The sequence below is a fragment of the Nannobrachium achirus genome (genome assembly GCF_963921795.1).
Source record: "Nannobrachium achirus genome assembly, chromosome: 3".
NCBI classification, from domain to species: domain Eukaryota; kingdom Metazoa; phylum Chordata; class Actinopteri; order Myctophiformes; family Myctophidae; genus Nannobrachium; species Nannobrachium achirus.
Genome location: NC_137812.1, coordinates 39,864,143 through 39,884,080, shown reverse-complemented (window position 1 = coordinate 39,884,080; position 19,938 = coordinate 39,864,143). Strand labels below are relative to the sequence as shown.

General features: G+C 46.5%; 1 protein-coding gene across 1 annotated transcript in view; it reads right to left on the bottom strand.

Annotated features, from left to right (window-relative positions):
• Positions 1-16,959, bottom strand: part of ndst3 (N-deacetylase/N-sulfotransferase (heparan glucosaminyl) 3) — a gene marked incomplete at both ends in the record, with an annotated part of 77,927 nt that extends 60,968 nt beyond the window's left edge. The window contains 1 exon segment of the mRNA XM_080722581.1: positions 15,955-16,959. Within this exon segment, the coding sequence (XP_080578707.1) occupies positions 15,955-16,959 (1,005 nt within the window).
• Between the last annotated feature and the right edge of the window lie 2,979 nt (positions 16,960-19,938).

Here is a 19,938-nt window from a genome sequence, read left to right as displayed (position 1 = left end):
AGCTAGTTCTCCCAGCAAGACTTCAGAGCCTCTCATACGATTCAAGGCATCTCGGTTAAGTTCTTACCGGACACCACTGCGGCGGGTCCTAACCCTAGAAACCAGTTCCTTCTGAGTAGCTATTTTACAGTGGAGATTTAATTTATTGTGATATCGTCCTCTGTCATGCACTGGGATCAATTCAGCTTTTATTTGCAGAGCTGCATATCCGGTACCACTTAAACCCTCTATAATTGGTGAAAGGTATTTATAATATACATACTTGAGAGTCTTTTTTTCACTCTCTATCAAATGTATTTGCGATGATCTGCTATTTTTTGGCAAATGTTCCACCCAGGATAATGGATTTTGATTATTACGATAAATCTAGCGCAGCGTAGATCATTTGGACACGGAAGTTAGAGTCTAGATATCGCTAACAGCTAATTAATTCAAACGCCCACTTTCATTCTTACTTCATTCTCATTCGCTACAAGCTACTTCATACACGCTCTCATTTCTTAGTGTAGTCCTTATAAGCAGCCTCTGCTCACTGCTCGTTCTACATGTTCAGCTGTCAACAGGTTGTGTGATGTGTGTTAGTAAAATCCTCCACCTCCCCGGCCTCCTCCCTGTGGCATTTAGCTTCAGTTGTAATGGATGCTCTGGGATAGGATAACATGTGGATTGTACCATGGTTATTCCATGATTGTGGTATGATGAAATGTTGATTGTACTATGGTTATTCTATGTGCTGTAATTATGATGTAATTGGAAGTTCATGTTTTATGTACATCTGTAACTTATGCTCTGCTCTGGGGGGTCTGAGATAGCAGATTCTGTGTTATGTTGTGGTTAGACAGATAAATCTGTATATCATCAGAGCAGAGCCCATCTGCCAAACCCAATGCAATATCATTGCATAAATGGTTGTTATTTCTAATAAATGTCAAATGGTTAACTCTAAGCTGAAGTGTTTAAATGAATATCGTAAACCGCGATTTATTTTGTCACAATAATCGTGATATGACACTTTTATATCGTCGCATCCCTAGAGGAAACTATGGGTAATCTTCCCCCACCTCTAAACCAAGCTCTGAGACATTGTTGTTTCATTTACTTTGCATTGCCTTTGTGAGAATCTACTGACAATGTGCACCAGCCTACTGGGGAACGATGCAAGTTGGAAATGCATGCCCCACCCGGTTATGTAATACCCGTTGTCAGAGTATCCATTGTACCCGTCTGTCTGTGTCCCTTTGTATGGAGTCCAGGCCAGTACTATGACTACGATATCCCATTGTCCAGAACCACGGTTACATGTCTCCATTCCGACATGTCTCCTTTCCGACATGTCTCCATTCCGACACTAACCCTATCTCTAACCCTAACCCTAAACTTAACCTCTATGGAAGTGTAGCCACTCCGACAATAAGAAGTCAATGTCGGAGTGACGATATGTCGGAATGAAGAGCAGTCACCCAGAACCACAGATCCAACCCTTATGCCCATATATGGACATGCCAATTTATGGCCATATACTGATGACATCAGGGATCTCCATATAGGCATACAGGCATAAAAGGGACAAGGACTAACAGATACAGGGATCTCCATATATGGGCACATAAAGGGACACAGACAGACGGGTACTCTGACAAAGCCCCCGACACTATGACTCAGACATAGCGGTCGGTTTGGCTGTGCATAGTGGATGTGAGGGACCGATACAGTATGTCTGAGTCATAGGGGAGAGAGCCCCTAGTATACTATATGGGTATTTCCGCTGATCTGACAGACTTCCCACTCGGAGCATCACATCCGCCAGGTTTGAAATCAATCGGGTTGCATAGCGGCCGGATTAACGGTTCTGGACAACTGGCAATCTGTTTGCATGTATTGCATGAAACTCAAAAGGTAAATGTCTTGCCTTCCCAAATGGGCTCACACATTAGAGCTTAACAGCACTAGACATTGCAGTGATTATGTGGCTAGTCACAATTATTACATAATCATATAATCGCAAGTATTTGATATAATCGCGATTATTTTTCATAATCGTCATAATCGTTTCCATGTTGAAAAATTTTCAGATATTTTTTTTTAAGTAAAAAAATGTGGAAATAGCCGATCTACAAGCTCACAACGCGTCGCATCGCAAAAAATTGTCAAATATGTCATTAATTTCTTTGTGTAATTAGGTTGTGTGTCATATCTACCATGTACAACTTCAAAGCCTAAAACAGTAGGAGCGAGATCATTTAGCGACCTCCAACCTGGTCGCAACCTGGTCGGTAGTTTTCACCGACCGGGTCGCTAAATTTTTTCACCGGCCCGGTCGGTAGATTTTGCGACCCAGTCGGTAGATTTAGCGACCCGGTCGGTAGATTTAGCGAACCGGTCGGTGATTTTGCGGCCCGGTCGGTGATTTAGCGACCCGGTCGGTAGATTTAGCGACCCGGTCGCTGAAAACTACAAACCAGGTCGCAACCCGGTTGGAGGTCGCTAAATGATCTCTCTCGCCTAAAAGCCAAACATAAATGTAATTGTCAACAACAAAAACACAATTAAATCGTTAATCGCGGTTATTTGAGTGACAATTAATCGTCACGTAAAATGTCATAATCGTGACAAACCCTATGTGTGTGAAATCTGGGTATATGCCAGGCAGGGCAGGGCTTTGAATCCTACGGATTTCAGTTGGAACACGTTCACTGTTTCACGATGCAGTCAGAGAAAGGAGTGCACATGTTGTGGACAAGAGTCTCTGACACAATCCCCCGTCTGTGTCTCTTGAGCAACACTGTCAACTCTCCCACCGCTTCCTCGGTGCCACCTCAAGCAGATCTGAGAGAACTGAGGGCTTTAAGCCATTTAGAACGGGTACACATATTGTGTATCATTATTTTATGCTTTAACTAATGAAAAATAGCAGATATACAAGCTCACAGCGCGGCACCGAGTGCCGCGCTGCGAGCTTGTAGATCTGCTAATTTTGAAAAAGTCGTGAAAATGTGTGCAAGTCTTTGAATATATGCATTTTCAAAGCGAACGTTTGTAAGTCAAATTTTGCTTCTGGGGGGTCCCTGGAACTAAATATTTTGAGATGGGGGTCCGTGGCCAAATACATATCATTTTGGGGGTCCTTCACATGAAAATGTTTGAGAACCACTGACATATAGTCTCTCAAGAACAGACTAACTGAGCTTCAGTTAAGTGAAAAGGACCTTTTCTTTGATGATGGCTGGCCAGATTGCTGACATAGAAACATACCGGTAGGTATCCAAAAAAAACTCAAAAGGATTCAAAAGACACTTATAGAATCGTGTCAAAATTCTAATTTTCACAATTTTTCAAAAATAGCAGATATACAAGCTCACAGCGCGGCACCGATAGTTAAAGCATAAAATAATGACACACAATACTGTTTACCCGTTCTGAATGGGTTAAGCGATATGGTGCCAATCTGTCCACTGGGAATCGAGCTTAGAGCTGGGGACTGGTTCAAACACTCTGAAAGAGGGAGGAGGGATTTGGATAAGCGGGAGACGGGGACCATGTAGCATCTGTGAGAGGGCTGAGGAAGCCCGGTCATGAAGGTAAACACACACACACACTGCTGGGATTAGTGGTTAGCGATAGCCCTATCCTTTCCCTGCCAATCCCACAGCTGGCTAACACTAGTAGTGTCAGAAGCACTGCCAGTGTGTGCGTGCGTGTGCATGCGCGTGACGTGCGTGCGTGCCTGCGCGTGTGTGTGCTAGGGAGGGGACGATACGCGATATTATCGTTTATCGTGATAAAAAAACACTCACGATAATTGTGTTGTGGAGTTTTAATTTAGCGTGATATCGTCCTACGTCATGCACTGGGATTTATTCACCTTTTATTTGCCGAGCTGCATATCCGGTACCATTTAAACCCTCTATTGGTAAAACGTACTAATAATATACGTACTTGATACAGTCTTTTTTTCACTCTCTATCAAATGTCTTTGCCAAAAAATAGCCGATCTACAAGCTCACAACGTGTTGCGTTGCGACGCGTTGTGAGCTTGTAGATCGGCTATTTTTTGACAAAATGTTCTGCCCCAGGATAATGGATTTTGATTATCGCGATAATATCGTAAATCGCGATTTCTTTTGTCACAATAATCGTGATATGAAATGTTCATATCGTCCCATCCCTAGTGTGTGCCCACGCGTGTCTGTGTGTGTGTGTGTGTGTGTGTGTGTGTGTGTGTGTGCGTGCGTGCGTGCGTGCGTGCGTGCGTGCGTGCGTGCGTGCGTGCGTGCGTGCGTGTGTGCTGTGTGTGTGCGTGTGGGTGCGTGCACGTGTGCATCAGGACAGTCAGAACAGGTGCCAGCTATAGATGGTGGGCTGCAACTCAGTGGAGACAGGCATCTGGACAGCTGGCATTCACTGTCGTTCACAAAGCCTTTTCCTGGGCTACCACAGCCGCTCCACCATATTCCCATTCTGTCTTTCTCTCTTCCTCAACCATTTCCATTACTGTCATCTCTCTCTGGCCAAACTACATAAATATTCCACAGCCATCAGCTTGTGAGTCACAGATCTGAATCAAAAATGCATGACGATGATCCCTTCACGAGCGTAAATGTACGTACAGTATGCGCACAAAAACATTAGAAAAGCACAAAGCTTTTCACACACGTACGCTGATAGGGAAGCCAGGCATGAATTACACCTCTCCATCCGTACTGTATGTGTGTGTGTGTTTGTGTGCAAACAAAAAAACTGTGCGAGAACAAATTTCAAAGTGTTTCGTTCCTGCAAAAAAGCAGGTCATAGTTCTTGGTTCGTCTACATGATTAATTGTGAGTAGCACTGGGGCTGTAAACGAGTGTGTCAGTGTGTGTGTGTGTGTGTGTGTGTGTGTGTGTGTGTGTGTGTGTGTGTGTGTGTGTGTGTGTGTTGCGTACGAACAGTACGTCCGTACTACGTGTGTGTCTGTGTGTGTGTGTGTGTGTGTGTGCGTGCGTGCGAGTGTGTGTGTGCGTGTGCACGTCTGTGTGTGTGTGTGTGTGTGTGTGTGTGTGTGTGTGTGTGTGTGTGTGTGTGTGTGTGTGTGTGTGTGTGTGTGTGTGTGTGTGTGTGTTGTGTGTGTGCGCGTGCGTGTGTGAATGTTTGTGTGCATGTCATGTGAGCACTAGATGTGCTGCATATAAGTGGGTCAGGCATTTCTATTTGATGAGCAGGAAGAACGCTTTACCAGCAAATGCCACTCTTCCTTTTGCTTTGGTCTATCTTTTTTTTCTTCTTCTTCCCCATCTTGGCTTGCATCCCTCAACGTCAGGCTTCATGTCCACATAGTGTCTGGCATTTCAGAGCATTTACGCAAATGTGCACTGTAAAACTCTGGGTGTGAATTTAACTCTCCATTCTGGTCTTGGCATAGCTACACTCAGGGGCGTCACTAAAGGGGGGGAAAGTGGGACTGAGTTACTAGGGCCCAAGGTGGAGGGGCCTTAGTTATTGTATACTTTAGCTATTGAAAAATAGCAGATATACAAGCTCACAGCGCGACACTCTATTTTTGAAAAGTCGTGAAAATGTGTGCAAATCTTTGAATATATGCATTTTTTTAAGCGAACATTTGTAACTCAAATTTTGCTTCTGAGGGATCCCTGGAACTAAATATTTTGAGATGGGCGTCCGTGTTCAAATACATATCATTTTGGGGGTCCTTCACATGAAAAGGTTTGAGCAGCACTGGCATAGAAACGTAGGTTTTAAAAAAAAAAACCTTAGAAGGATTCAAAATATTCAAAGACAAAGCACTCTGTGCCGGCTGTGAGCTTGTACATCTGCTATCTTTCAATAGTTAAAGCACAAAATAATGCGTAATAATGCGTTCCTATCTAAATGGGTTAAACCCCCTCCCCCTGTGAAGAACACTCATGGGGGGCCCGCAGTGAATCCTTGTACCCACTACCCAGGGCCCAGAATTTGGTGCGACACCTCTCCATTCTGGTCTTGGCAAAGCTACACTACTGCTAGTTGCTACTTGGCAGCCACTCAAGGATTTTGAGTTCTTCAGTGATTACTGCAACCATAAGAGCTGCTTGATTTTCTAGAAAATTGAATGGCTGTGTGCCAATTAATTTGGAGCAAAAAGTGAGCAGAGTGGGAATGTTTTTTGTGCCGAATAAAAACGACTAAAATTGTCTGCTTGTTGGCAAATGCTTTCATTAGACGGCGTTCTGGCGTAGTTATGTCAAAATGACTTTTAATTAAAAAGAAATCAGGGGTTTCTGTCCCTTGGTTAGTTTTTTTATTTTTCAAAACAGCGAACCCTGATCTGATGCCAGAGGCGGATAGCATGAATCTGACACCTCCCTTAACTGGCTGATCTTCAGAGAGACTGGAAAAGTTAAGAAAGAAGCAAACACAAGCGCACGCACACACACGCATATGCACGCTTGCACACGCGCACACACAAACACACTAACAAACACATGGGAGATTTTGACTGATTTTTGATTGATTTTGAGAAACTACATCCACGGGGTGCCTCCCTGTGAATCGTTTTAATCGGAAAAAAAACATAGCAATCTGCATGCATGGGCGCGCGCAGGGGGGTCACACAGGGGGGGGGGGGGGGGGAGTGGGTCTGAGTTACTAGGGCCCAAGGTGGAGGGGGCTTAATTATTTTATACTTTAGCTATTGAAAAATAGCAGATCTACAAGCTCAGATTAGCAGATCTACGAGCTTGTAGATATTTTTGAAAAGTCGTGAAAATGTGTGCAAATCTTTGAATATATGTATTTTTCAAGCGAACATTTGTAACTAAAATTTTGCTTCTGGGGTTTTTTCAAAAATATTTTTCAATAGTTAAAGCACAAAATAATAATGTGTAATAATGCATTCCCAGTCTAAATGGGTTAAAACCCCTCCCCCTATGAAGAACATTCATGGGGGGCCCGCAGTGAATCCTTGTAATCAGGGCCCAGAATTTGGTGCGAACCCCTGCGCACGCGTGCGTGCTTGTGTGTGTGTGTGTGTGTGTGTGTGTGTGTGTGTGTGTGTGTGTGTGTGTGTGTGTGTGTGTGTGTGTGTGAGAGAGAGACAGAGAGACAGAGAGAGAGACAGAGATAGACAGAGAGAGAGAGTGAGTGACCAGGAGGGGATGTACCGGTAGGTATTGTTTGTCACCAGATGAACTCATGGGGTGAGACTAATGAAGAGTGGAGTGAGGAGGAGGGTGGCATTTTAATTGGCCCTTCCCCCAAACCCCTCCCCATCCTCCTGATTTCCTCTCCGCGTTTCTCTCTGGGAGAACGGGGAGAATGGATGTTTGCTTTCACAGAGATACGGGAGAATTTCTAATATTAGATCCGCGGATGCCTTGTCCTACTAAGTGGTAAATAACGGATCCTAATTGATGTTATGCCGCTGTGTGGTACAATGGGATGTATTTTGAGAATTGGGACTGAGAAGGGATTTGGATTTTACATGTAGGTTGAGCTTGATTTACGAATAAAAGGGACACGGTTATTATTTGTCTGTATTTATGACAAAGAGGGCTGAAGCTGACCCAATATGATCTCTGAAGAAACTTCAGAGTGGTCTTGATGAAGTGGGAATAGGGCTGGACAATTAACTGAAAATATATCCAAACTGATATTTAGAACCAATAACCAACTTAATCTTGCTCAAAAAAGTAAATCGAACTATCGAGAAGCATTTTTTTTGGTTATAGTCATATCGCCCAGCCCTAGTCTTGATGAAGTGGGATGGAAAGAGTTCCATTCACAGTTCCATCTGAAAATGAAATATGAGCTGTAGTGTACTCTTTAATCAAGAATGCATGAGATCTTCCGTCTTTATATGAAGTGCTTAAGGCTCGAACACACTGCCCGACATTTTGGCGCTCGCCAAAAAAAAAAACGTCAATCTGCCGCAAGATCGGGCTTTGCTCACCGAGGTTTTTCTCGTTGTGTGTGAAAAGCACTGCGAGAAGATCTTACTGCGATTATATCACTCGCCGATTTCTTCCCGAGCGTTTCTAGATATCTAGCAATTGATAGTTGATTCCTCTGTTGCTGGACATCATACAGTATGAAAGAGGTTGCAAGCGCACCCTGAGAAGATCTGTGTTAAATGAGAGTACAGGACAGCTGTGCGTCTGTCTGTCTGTCTGTCTGTCTGTCTGTCTGTCTGTCTGTCTGTCTGTATGGATAGATGGATATATCATGAATAGGCTAATAGACCTTTATTCCAAGGGTAAATTCAGGTGTCTTATTGGTAGTAATATTGCTGTTAAATAATAGTCTGTTTCTTCATAATAATATAGATGCTGTTTCATAGCAATATAAAACCAACGCATCTCACTGATATGTTGATAAAACCATGCAGCAGCACGGCTGGTGTTATTATGAAAACATCGAACAAGTGCGTTGTGCGTTCGCGCTATCTGTGTGTGTGTGTGTGTGTGTGTGTGTGTGTGTGTGTGTGTGTGTGTGTGTGTGTGTGTGTGTGTGTGTGTGTGTGTGTGTGTCTGTGTGTGTGTGCGTGTGTGCGCGCACGTGCGGTAAGAAACGGAAAATCATTAGCGCCCTGATCGCTATCGTGCACAAATAAAGACAAATGTAATATTGGCTATATATCGGGGATGCATCCTGGTGAAATATCTGTCAGTGTGTGATCCCTTGTCGGTGATCAATCTCATAGTGTGAAAACCACAACGCCATTATGACAGCTGATTTCAAGAAAGTCACTTGTGTAGTGTGAAATACTCAACCACGCAATATCGTACAGTGTGTACGAGCCATTAGGAAGAGACAGAAGCATCTGAACAATCCAACATACTGTACATTCTGAAGCATTCCGGAGAATCAGACTTCAGACATTTCAGAGAGCCAAGTGCACTGGCCATGACAGGCTACAGACTCAATACAATAATAATAAGTACAATAATGAATTACTCCCATGTTCCATCAAAATGTTACATAGCAAAATAGTAGTACTATATTTTGAGTAGTGGTACTACATACATTTAGAATAGTGGTATTAATACCAGTAAGACTCCCTAATCGGGAGATAAGCGACCGTTGGTCGCTTATCTCCACAAATATCACAACCTCCACCTCTCACGTCATACGGGTAGCCATAGTTACACCTGGAATGTTGAATCTCCAAATATGGAGATAACCTACGCATCACACAAAGTCTGACCTCACCAGCCCATACTTGGGCATGGACGACTTATATCTCCATATACGGAGATGGCCATATATGGAGATACGATGACATCACAGAGTCCACAGCTGATGATGTGGCGTGATGTCATACAATACACAAACAAGCCCTATATAAAGGGGCAATTCTCACCAGGGAAGAGAGCATTGCCTGGAATGTTGAATCTCCATATATGGAGATAACCTACGCATCACACAAAGTCTGACCTCACCAGCCCATACTTGGGCATGGACGACTTATATCTCCATATACGGAGATGGCCATATATGGAGATACGATGACATCACAGAGTCCACAGCTGATGATGTGGCGTGATGTCATCTATCTATAAATGCGAGAAGTCTCTGCGTGTGTGTTTGTAATCCGCGTATCTCGAGAACCGTTCGTCCCACCGGCTTCAGATTCGGCACGCGCGTTCCCCGCCGCGGCATGGAGTGCAGTGCCGGGCCTCGACCCGACCCGACGCGCGGTTTTCCCTAACCGGCGCGAAACGTTCGGAATCTCCTTATGCGGAAATCGGCGCAAAATCGGCGCAAGCGCTGACTCATTGTGACATCACTGCAGTGCCGGGCGCAAGCACTGAGTCATTGTGACATCACTGCAGGCAGATACAGGGGCCTAGCCTCGACCCGACAGACTGAGATCTCCATATATGGGCATATGGGCAGATACAGAGATCTCCATATATGGGCAATACAGGGGCCTTGCCTCGACCCGACAGATATCTCCGTATATGGGCATAAAAGGGACACAGACAGATATATCTCCGTATATGGGCATAAAAGGGACACAGACAGATATATGGGCATAAAAGGGACACAGACTGAGATCTCCATGACAGATATCTCCGTATATGGGCATAAAAGGGACACAGACTGATACAGAGAATGGGCATATGGGCAGATACAGAGATCTCCATATATGGGCATATGGGCATAAAATGGACGCAGATATATGGGCATAAAAGGGACACAGACTGAGATCTCCATATATGGGCATATGGGCATAAAATATGGACACAGATAGAGTATATGGGCTTAAAAGGGACACAGACAGATACAGAGATCTCCATATAATGGGGTTTGCATTAAAGGGTGGGGCATTCATTCCCTATTTACATCGTTCCCGAGTTGGCCAGGTCGCAAACTCCATATATGGGCATAAATGGGCACAGGCAAACAGATGGTCAAACCAGGTCCTACAGAGATCTCCATATATGTCAGAAAATGGACGTAGACAGACATATCTCTCCATATATGGGCATAAATGGACACACGCAAACAGATGGTCAAAACGGATCCTATGACAACAGGTATAATGGGGTTTGCATTAAAGGGCGGGGCATTCATTCCCTATTTACATTGTTCCCGAGTTGGCCAGGTCGCCGACTAGACGCTCGGCCGCCCTTCGGGCGGCCGAGCTTCTAGTAACATATAATTAGAGAGAGAGGTCAGTCAGTCACAAAATGCATTATCTATTCACTCGCTTCAGCGACTGATCTCAAATTTAACATGGCATTGGTCATTAGCATTATACACACGATGACGGAGCCCGAATTTCATTTTTCCCAAATTCTAGCGATTTCTTAGCGTTTCTTCACTCTACAGCTCTACAGCCTGTTGTCAGGGTTACGGTCCGTTCCTCCAGGCCATGGGATCTGTAGCCCCGGGCCCACACACACCTCTCTCACAGTTAGGAATGTTGCAGTCTCTCTCTCTCTCTCTCTCTCTCTCTCTCTCTCTCTCTCTCTCTCTCTCTCTCTCTCTCTCTCTCTCTCTCTCTCTCCATGGGTCACGCATGCAACGGGTGATGTGTGTCTCATCTTCCAACGGGTATAGAAAACTTATGTGGAGCAAATACATCCTCATACTTCTATTCACCTAATTTTGCTGTTATATTATTTGTATCCATCATAAATATACACTCCTCCATGGGCTGCTCCTTACATTATGATGCTCCCACATATTCTCACGCACGCACCATGCAGTTACAGTTACTTTCCCCAAAACCCACACTCTGCACATATTTTGCAGCACATATATTCGAACGGGTAAGGTCTAGTACAATAAACAAACAAGCCCTATATACTGATGCGATACGATGACATCACAGAGTCCACAGCTGATGATGTGGCGTGATGTCATACAATAAACAAACAAGCCCTATATACTGATGCGGAGATATGAGCAGGGCAAAGGTGTGACGTGTGACGTGTGACCGACCGACGGACGGACGGCCGCACAAACAAGCCCTATATAAAGGGGCAATTCTCACCAGGGAAGAGAGCATTGCCTGGAATGTTGAATCTCCATATATGGAGATAACCTACGCATCACACAAAGTCTGACCTCACCAGCCCATACTTGGGCATGGACGACTTATATCTCCATATACGGAGATGGCCATATATGGAGATACGATGACATCACAGAGTCCACAGCTGATGATGTGGCGTGATGTCATACAATAAACAAACAAGCCCTATATACTGATGCGATACGATGACATCACAGAGTCCACAGCTGATGATGTGGCGTGATGTCATACAATAAACAAACAAGCCCTATATACTGATGCGGAGATATGAGCAGGGCAAAGGTGTGACGTCTGACGTGTGACCGACCGACGGACGGACGGCCGGTGGAGGTTTTCATAGTAAACTGCTCCCTGACGGTCGCAATGATGTGTTTTAAATGTAAGAGTAGTGGTACTGTAATATGATGAAGATTATGATAGTGTGATTGATTATATCTGGTCTCATTATTTGATTACTTTATTTAATTAAGTACTGTCAAAAGTTAACAAAACCAACATATCGTCACTGTCGGGCAGAAACCTTGTATCTCCAAGTTTCAAATTTGTACATTTTCTCGCAAAGTAAAGCACTGCTTCATCACACAAGGCCGTCGCACGAAAGTAGTGAAAACAGCTGATCTACAAGCACACAACGCCTCGCACTGCGAGACGTTGTGTGCTTGCAGATCGGCTGTTTTCACTAGTTTATATCATTTTAAAAATGATAGAATACAAAACAAACGGCTTTGGAAAGGTTTCCACCCGACAAAGACGATATGTGCACACACACATACACGCATGCACGCACTCACACTCACGCACACGCACGCACACACACACGCACACGCACACACACACACACACACACACACACACACACACACACACACACACACACACACACACACACACACACACACGCACACAGCTCTTGTATCTCTAATCTGATAGTGCTATAGCAGAGTTTCTCCGTGTCTACAGGGAGTGATGCAACAAATCCCTCATCCTTGTCTCCTCGTGTTGCCTTATATCCCTTCCAGTGTAAGGTTTCCTGTGGGTGCATGAGTTCACTGCTAACTCATCCACGTCCACACAGTCACATCCGCGCATGCCGTGGACCTTCACGGGAACACTTGGGGGGATTGAATCAACACTGAGGATTTTACTGTACACCAGTGGTTCTGAAACTTTTTCATGTCAAGGACCCCCAAACTGACACTTATTATCCCGCGGACACCCATTTGAAAAGATATGCCAGGGACCCCCATAAGAGAGGGTTTTTACGGCTCTAGCAGTGATTCCCAACCATTTTAATTTCAAGGACCCCCCAGTTTGACATGCATTAGGCTACGGGCCCCCATTTAATGGCATTTCTATGTCTGAGACCCACATTTTTATCGTAAAATCAATGTTCATTTAAGTGTACAAATGGAACAAATAAGGGCCCATTTGGTTCCTAACTATCATTCAGCTGGGGACCCCCTGGAACTCCCTCAAGGACACCCACTTTGAGAACCAATGCTGTGCACTCTTTTGCCTGTCTCTCTACCTCCAATGAACCACACATTAAAAACTCTGAGAGTGTAGAAAATAATGTAACCAAATGGACACTCTCAGAGCGTTAAGCTAACACTGAGGACCGTGTGCAGACATCCTGGAGGGAGAGGCTATAAGTGAGCACGGAGGAAATACAGGTGGAAGTGGCAGGAGTGTCTAGGATTTAAATGGCATCAGTCTCCGTCTCTCTTTGTCTGTCTTTCTGCCTCTCTCTCCATCACTCCATCTCCCTCTTTCTTTCTCTCTCTCTCTCTCTCTCTCTCTCTCTCTCTCTCTCTCTCTCTCTCTCTCTGCCTCGCTTCGTCGCCATCCCTCTCTGTCTCATCCTCATGTATATTTATACTACAAAGCTGAAAAGTCGGGGAGACTTAAACTGAAAACCGCGACTGCTGAACTACTGAATCCGAGTGTGTTCATGCGTGAATGCCTGTGTTCGACTGTGCGCGCCCGCGCGTGCGTACGTACGTGCGCGCGCACGCGTGTGTGTGCATACGTTTCACTATTTGTTTTCTCTTTCGCTTCATCCGTCTTTAATATTAGAGGACAGAATTCCTCCCCAATACCCCAACATCCCCACCCCCATCCCCCCGCATGTTTCCGTAGTTGGTTCACTTTTCCAGATGCATGATGGGATAGCTGTCAGCTACTGACAGGAAGTGACATTCTAATCTTAACTACTGAGGCACACACTCACACACACACACACACACACACACACACACACACACGCACGCACACACACACACACACACACACACACACACACGCACACACGCACACACACACACACACGCACGTACACATACCAATCACACACAGCAGAATTTAAACTGGTGTTACGGCAAGGGTTGCGTCGCGTTGAACAGGCGGGTGCCCAAGCATGGTCCAATCTTGTAGGCTTGATTGATTAATACTTTTTTATACTGAAAATAGCAGATCTAATAGCTCGCGACACATTGTGCTCGACCTGTTGTGAGCTTGTAGATTGGCTACGGTCGGTGCACGGCACCAGTGTGCAACAAAGTGTAAATTGGGCAAATACACAACGTACAGCAACATAACTCTCGCCTGTAACACGCAAAAGACATATACCGTACACATACATTGAACAACAGCACACTCACTTAAACACACAAACACATGCACACACGTCGCACACAAAACCAAATTTAATTCCCTTGAATCAGCCTGGGCAAGGAAGCGGCCAGGAAATTGACTATAAACAAAATTCCCTCTGCAGAATGAAAGATATGCGGGGAAATCTGAGAGGATTTTATTTTCTGTTCTTCAAAACAGTAGCACTCCCTGTAAAGGCAGCAAGCAGTGTGTGCATGAGCACGCGCGGTGTGTGTGTGTGTGTGTGTGCATATGTGTGTGTGTGTGTGTGCGTGTGTGCACGTGCGTGTGTGCGTGCGTGTGTGCGTGTGTGTGTGTGTGTGCGTGCTTGCGTGCTAGGACAATAGCTGTCTTGAGAGGCGGGCTGCATGGCTGACTCTCCTTTAGTCTCCTTTAGTTCTCCTAAGAGGAGGAACGTGGGAAAAGAGGAATAAGTGCCATTCATCCTTTCAGCCACTCATTCACTCCCTCTCTTTCTCTCTCTCACCCCTCCTCTCTCTGTCTTTCATTCCAGCTCTTTGTTCTCTTAAATGGCCTCTTTACTTCTGGCTAAAACTCCATTTGAGCTAAATACCCTCTTGCTGTACCACAACAGCACGCACGCACGCGCACACACACACACACACACACACACATACACACGGGCACACACGGGCACACACACACTTCTCTGTACAAAATACAGACAACACAAGAATGACGTTGTTGTCGGGTGGAAACCTCGTATGTCCAAAGCCGTTTGTTTCGTATTTATAATTTTTTTAAATGATTTAAACTAGTGAAAACAGCCGACCTACAAGCACACAACGCCTCGCACCGCGAGGCGTTGTGTGCTTGTAGATCTGCTGTTTTCACTACTTTTGTGCGACGGCCTTGTGTGATGAAGCAGGGGCTTTACTTTGCGGGGGAAAAAAATCTAATTTGAAACTTGGAGATACGAGGTTTCTGCCCGACAGCGACGATAAACAATCACACACACACACACACACACACACACACACACACACACACACACACACACACACACACGCACACGCACACGCACACACACACGCACACTCTTTCGAAAACACTCCCTCCCTCCAGAGCCCTCTGAAGTGCACTCGTGCTCACATCCTTACTGAAGACTCAGCACACTCCAAATGTAGCAATTGAATTAGCGTTCGGGTAAACATTCCTTATCTTCACAGCTGCAAAAGTCCTCTTCTGCCATTTTCAACAATTTGATAGAGCTTGAATTTGAAGAAGATGATAGTGTAATAAAAAAGCTAATCAATCAAGCATCCCTGGCCCTCCATGACCTCCCTCTCTCTCTCTCTCTCTCTCTCTCTCTCTCTCTCTCTCTCTCTCTCTCTCTCTCAAACAACAGAAAGGCCCGGGGCCGCCTTGCGTGGTGGACGTGGTACTGCTACCGTAGGCTGCAATGCCAGCCTGACAGCATGGCAGGTTCGAATCCGGTTCCCGACGACCCTTGCGACGTGTCACTCCCCATCTCTCTCCCCATTTCCAGTCTACTGTCTTGTCAATATAGGCATAAAAGCCCCAAAAGAAAGGGGCTCCCGCTGGCCTACTGGTCCAGGCGCATACCACTTAGGCATTGCCACATAGGCATGGATGCCTGGCGGCGTCGCCGGTTCGATACCCGATCCGCACGACCTTTGCCGCGTGTCACTCCCCATCTCTTTCCCCATTTCCTGTCAGTCTACTGTCCTATCATAAAAGCCCAAAAACAAATCATAAAAAAAAGACCCAAAAGAAATAATAATAAAAATAAAAAAACATACCTTGACATCCTTGGCGTTCATGCGAGTGCCTTCCTTCCCTACGAAGATGTCATCTATATCCACCAGGATGTGTCGGTCCAGCCCCAGGGACAGCTTCTTATCCGTCAGGTAGGAGATGGCATCCACCAGGATCAGCTTGTGGAGCCAGTAGCCCAGCCCCTGACCGAACAGGACCCTCCTGACGCCATCGTAAAGCCCCATGTCCTGCACCACCGTGGCCTGAAGGCCTAGACCAAAGCCGGAGGCCGGGTTATCCCCGCTGCCCGCACCAGGGGGCAGCCCCTCTCGGGGCCGCGCCTGCAGCACAGACTGGTACGAGGAGTGGTTGGTGGAGAAGGAGGTCCAGTCCTCCCCGGGCAGGGGCCCCTGGTCCACGCCGGGCTTGGTGATCTGGAGGAGGGGCGAGCTGGAGGCCACGCAGCAGTCCCGCAGCGCCTGGTTGGTCCTGAGCACCAGCGGGAGGCCGCGGAGCTTGAGCAGCGCCGGGGAGTTCTCGTTGGAGCGGTAGAAGCCTATGATGCCCACGCGGTACTCGGTGCAGTACTGGTGCAGCAGCTGCCTGTTCCACGTGTCCGCGTGGGCGTACTTCAGCAGGTTCTCGTAGACGATCAGAGAGTACCGGCCCCTGCCTTTCTCCGTGAGCGGAGGCAGGTCGCCCTTCCCCGGGGCGATCTCCATGCGGAACTGGAAGCGGGCCGACTCCAGCACGGCCACGATGTCCTGGCCCAGCTGCGAGTACTGGGACTCCACCAGCACCAGCACCACGGGGTCCGTGTGGACATGCGTGTGCGGGGGGTTGGGCGGGTAGGGGTTGGGCAGCGGGCGGTACGGGGACAAGGGCAGCGGCTGGGAGCAGGCGGGCTCGGGGGATTGGCCGAGCTGCAGGGAGGGGGAGGAGTTGTTCAGCAGGAAGTAGGCGGAGAGGAGCAGCGAGAGGAGACAGCAGGAGGCCAGCAGGAGGAGCAGCCTGCGCAGGTGGCGACGGATGCGAGCGGCCACCGTCATCACGAAGAGGCGGAGGACAGCGGTGTGCGTGTGTCGGGGGAGCAAACGCTTGCGTGCGTGCGTATGGTTTCTTCTGGGGAGCCCTGGAGTGTGCGTTTGTTGCGCGTGTGAGAGAACGGACCAAAGCCACTTAGGGGTTATGTCATGTCACCATGGCAAGGGGAGGAGGGAGCTGGACGTGCAAGACGTGCGTTTGGAGAGAGACAGCGGCCGTCGGGTCGGGGTCCACACGGTCTAGAGGCACTCCATGGAATCCTCAGCGATGATGATTCACCGGCAGCTGTTGATTCACTTCTGCAGACCTGCTGGGAGAAAGAAAGGGAGAGTTTGTTTGGGCAAGGTTGAATAAGGCACAATGAGCTTCTCCTGTGTGTGTGTGCGCGTGTGTGTGTGTGTGTGCGTGCGCGCGCGCGCGTGCGTGCGTGCGTGCGTGTGTGTGTGTGTGGTATGACCCTCGGGAGTGTGATGGCACAGCTGGTAATGACGGAGCTGATTGAAAACAACCTGCAGCCCCGGGGTTGATCCAAAATACACATACATACACGTAGACACACACACGTACACACCAACGCACACACACTTATGAAACACAGGGTCGCAGGGACAAACGCAAACCTCTCCGGATGACATCACCCTCACACAACGCAAACAGAGGAGCCAAATTCAAAGGTAGCATATCGTCACTGTCGAGCAGAAACCTCGTATCTCCAAGTTTCAAATTTGTACATTTTTTCCCGCAAAGTAAAGCCCCTGCTTCATCACACAAGGTCGTCGCACAAAAGTAGTGAAAACGGTGCGAGGCGTTGTGTGCTTGTAGATCGGCTGTTTTCACTAGTTTAAATGATTTTCAAAATGATAAATGCAAAACAAACGGCTTTGGGACATACAAGGTTTCCACCCGACAACGACGATACAATACAGCAGCCGGTGTGTGTATGAATGTGTGTGTGTGTGTGTGTGTGTGTGTGTGTGTGTGTGTGTGTGTGTGTGTGTGTGCGAGCGTGCGTGTGTACGGTATGTGTGTGTGTGTTAATGCCATAGTGTGGGGAGGTAGATAGGCGCCGGACTAATCGGCTCTGTAGAGCCCTTGCAGAGCAGTGCTCTAATTGTACCCCACTCTGTGCACTTCTGTCCTCGTCCCTGAACCTAATCGGCTGAATTACCACAAGATTAGAGTTGGAATCCTTTTTGCCGGGGGCACTAATCTGAAGAGAGACCCTGACAGCGGTGGAGGAAAGCCAGAGCGAAAAGGAGGATGGAGGAGAATGAGAAAGACAGGGAGCGACAGACAACAGAGAGAGAGAGAGAGAGCAGAGCAGAGCGGAGGCGAGGGGAGGGGAGGGGAGGGGAGGCGAGAAAATGCGATGAATTATAGAAAAAAAAGACAAAAAAAGAGTGGGGGATTAGCATCTTAATGTATGTGCCGGGAGCCAGGGAGAAGAAAAGATCTCACAGCATCTTTCTGTCTCCTCTCTCTCGATCCCTCTCTTTTCCCATCAGCCCCCCCTCCACCCCACACTATGCAACTCCCTCTCTTTTACTTTCTCCATGAATCTGTTTATTCACTCTATCTCTCTCTCTCTCTCTCTGGTTAAATATCAGCTGTCTTTCATCATCCTCGCTCTCTCCTTCCTTCTCTCCTTACCTTTCTGTGAGAGCGCGTGAACGGAGAAAGCTGTACACACGGTAAATCCTCAGCGGTTTCGTTTTAACTCTCAGGAGTTACGCGTCCGCAAAGGGGTCCGTTTGGTTTCGTTTGGTTTCGTTTGACACAGCAGCACACTCTCAGAGTTAAATTAACCCTGAGGTTTTTACAGAGTGCATGGGAGGGAGGGCGGGCGCTCAAAGCATTTCCTCTGAAGCAATTTCAGTAGTGATGAATTAAAGAACAGGAAAGCAAGAAACAAACAAATAACAAAGACACCTGACATAAAAGCCTTCTCTGATAGCAGCTCTAATCTCTGCCACTTCCAATTTCAATTCTACATTTCACCTATACACAGTAACATGTCTACCCTTCACCGGTACACACCTGTACACACCTGTACACAGTAACATGTCTACCCTTCACCTGTACACACCTGTACACAGTAACATGTCTACCATTCACCTGTACACACCTGTACACAGTAACATGTCTATTCACCTGTACACACCTGAACACAGTAACATGCAAACTGTCATTTAACAGATATCAAAGGGGGCTTGAGCCCCTGCCCTTTTATCTGTCTGTAAAAAGTGCAACTCTCCAGACCATTGTATGCAGTTTTCAGTAGTGAAAGAAATGCAAATGCCCTCTTTCCATGCCATACCTGAAGGCAGCATTCAAGAGAATTGCCCTGTCCAAACTCTCCTGAACTTGAATGCAGCATCTTATGTTGAAAGAATTGTCCTCTCTGTTGATGCTTAGTTCAGTGTGGTATCACGCACCGGAAATAGCCAACCTCCAAGCTCACAACGTGTCGCTCTGCGACGCGTTGTGAGCTTGGAGGTCTGCTATTTTCAATATTTCCACCAAAAGGCCCTTTTAGAAATGTCAGCCCCTGCCTCTCTAACATTCTCTCCACGTCCCTGACAGAGAGTGTAAAAATATACCAGTTTAAGTACACTGTAACAAAGCAATCTGGTGATAATTTGGTCTAATATTCTGATACATTTTTAAAGAAGTGTGACTGTTAAATGTTAATTTAACCACTTACATACAGGCTCTACTAATTACTTTGGTCTGTACTTTGCACCCTCCTTTTTTCCCTCTACCTCAAATCTCATTGCCGAAAATAGCCAATCTCCAAATAACTCACAGCACATCGCGTTAAGACATGCAATGAGGTTATAGATTGTCTATTTTTAACGCACGTTTGCCTATTTTTGGCAGAATGTTCACCTATTATGACATGGCCAGAATAGTAATAATAAGTTTACATTAAATTGCAGGGTCAAAGTATTTTATTGTGCATGCAGAACAGATAGCAAATCTTA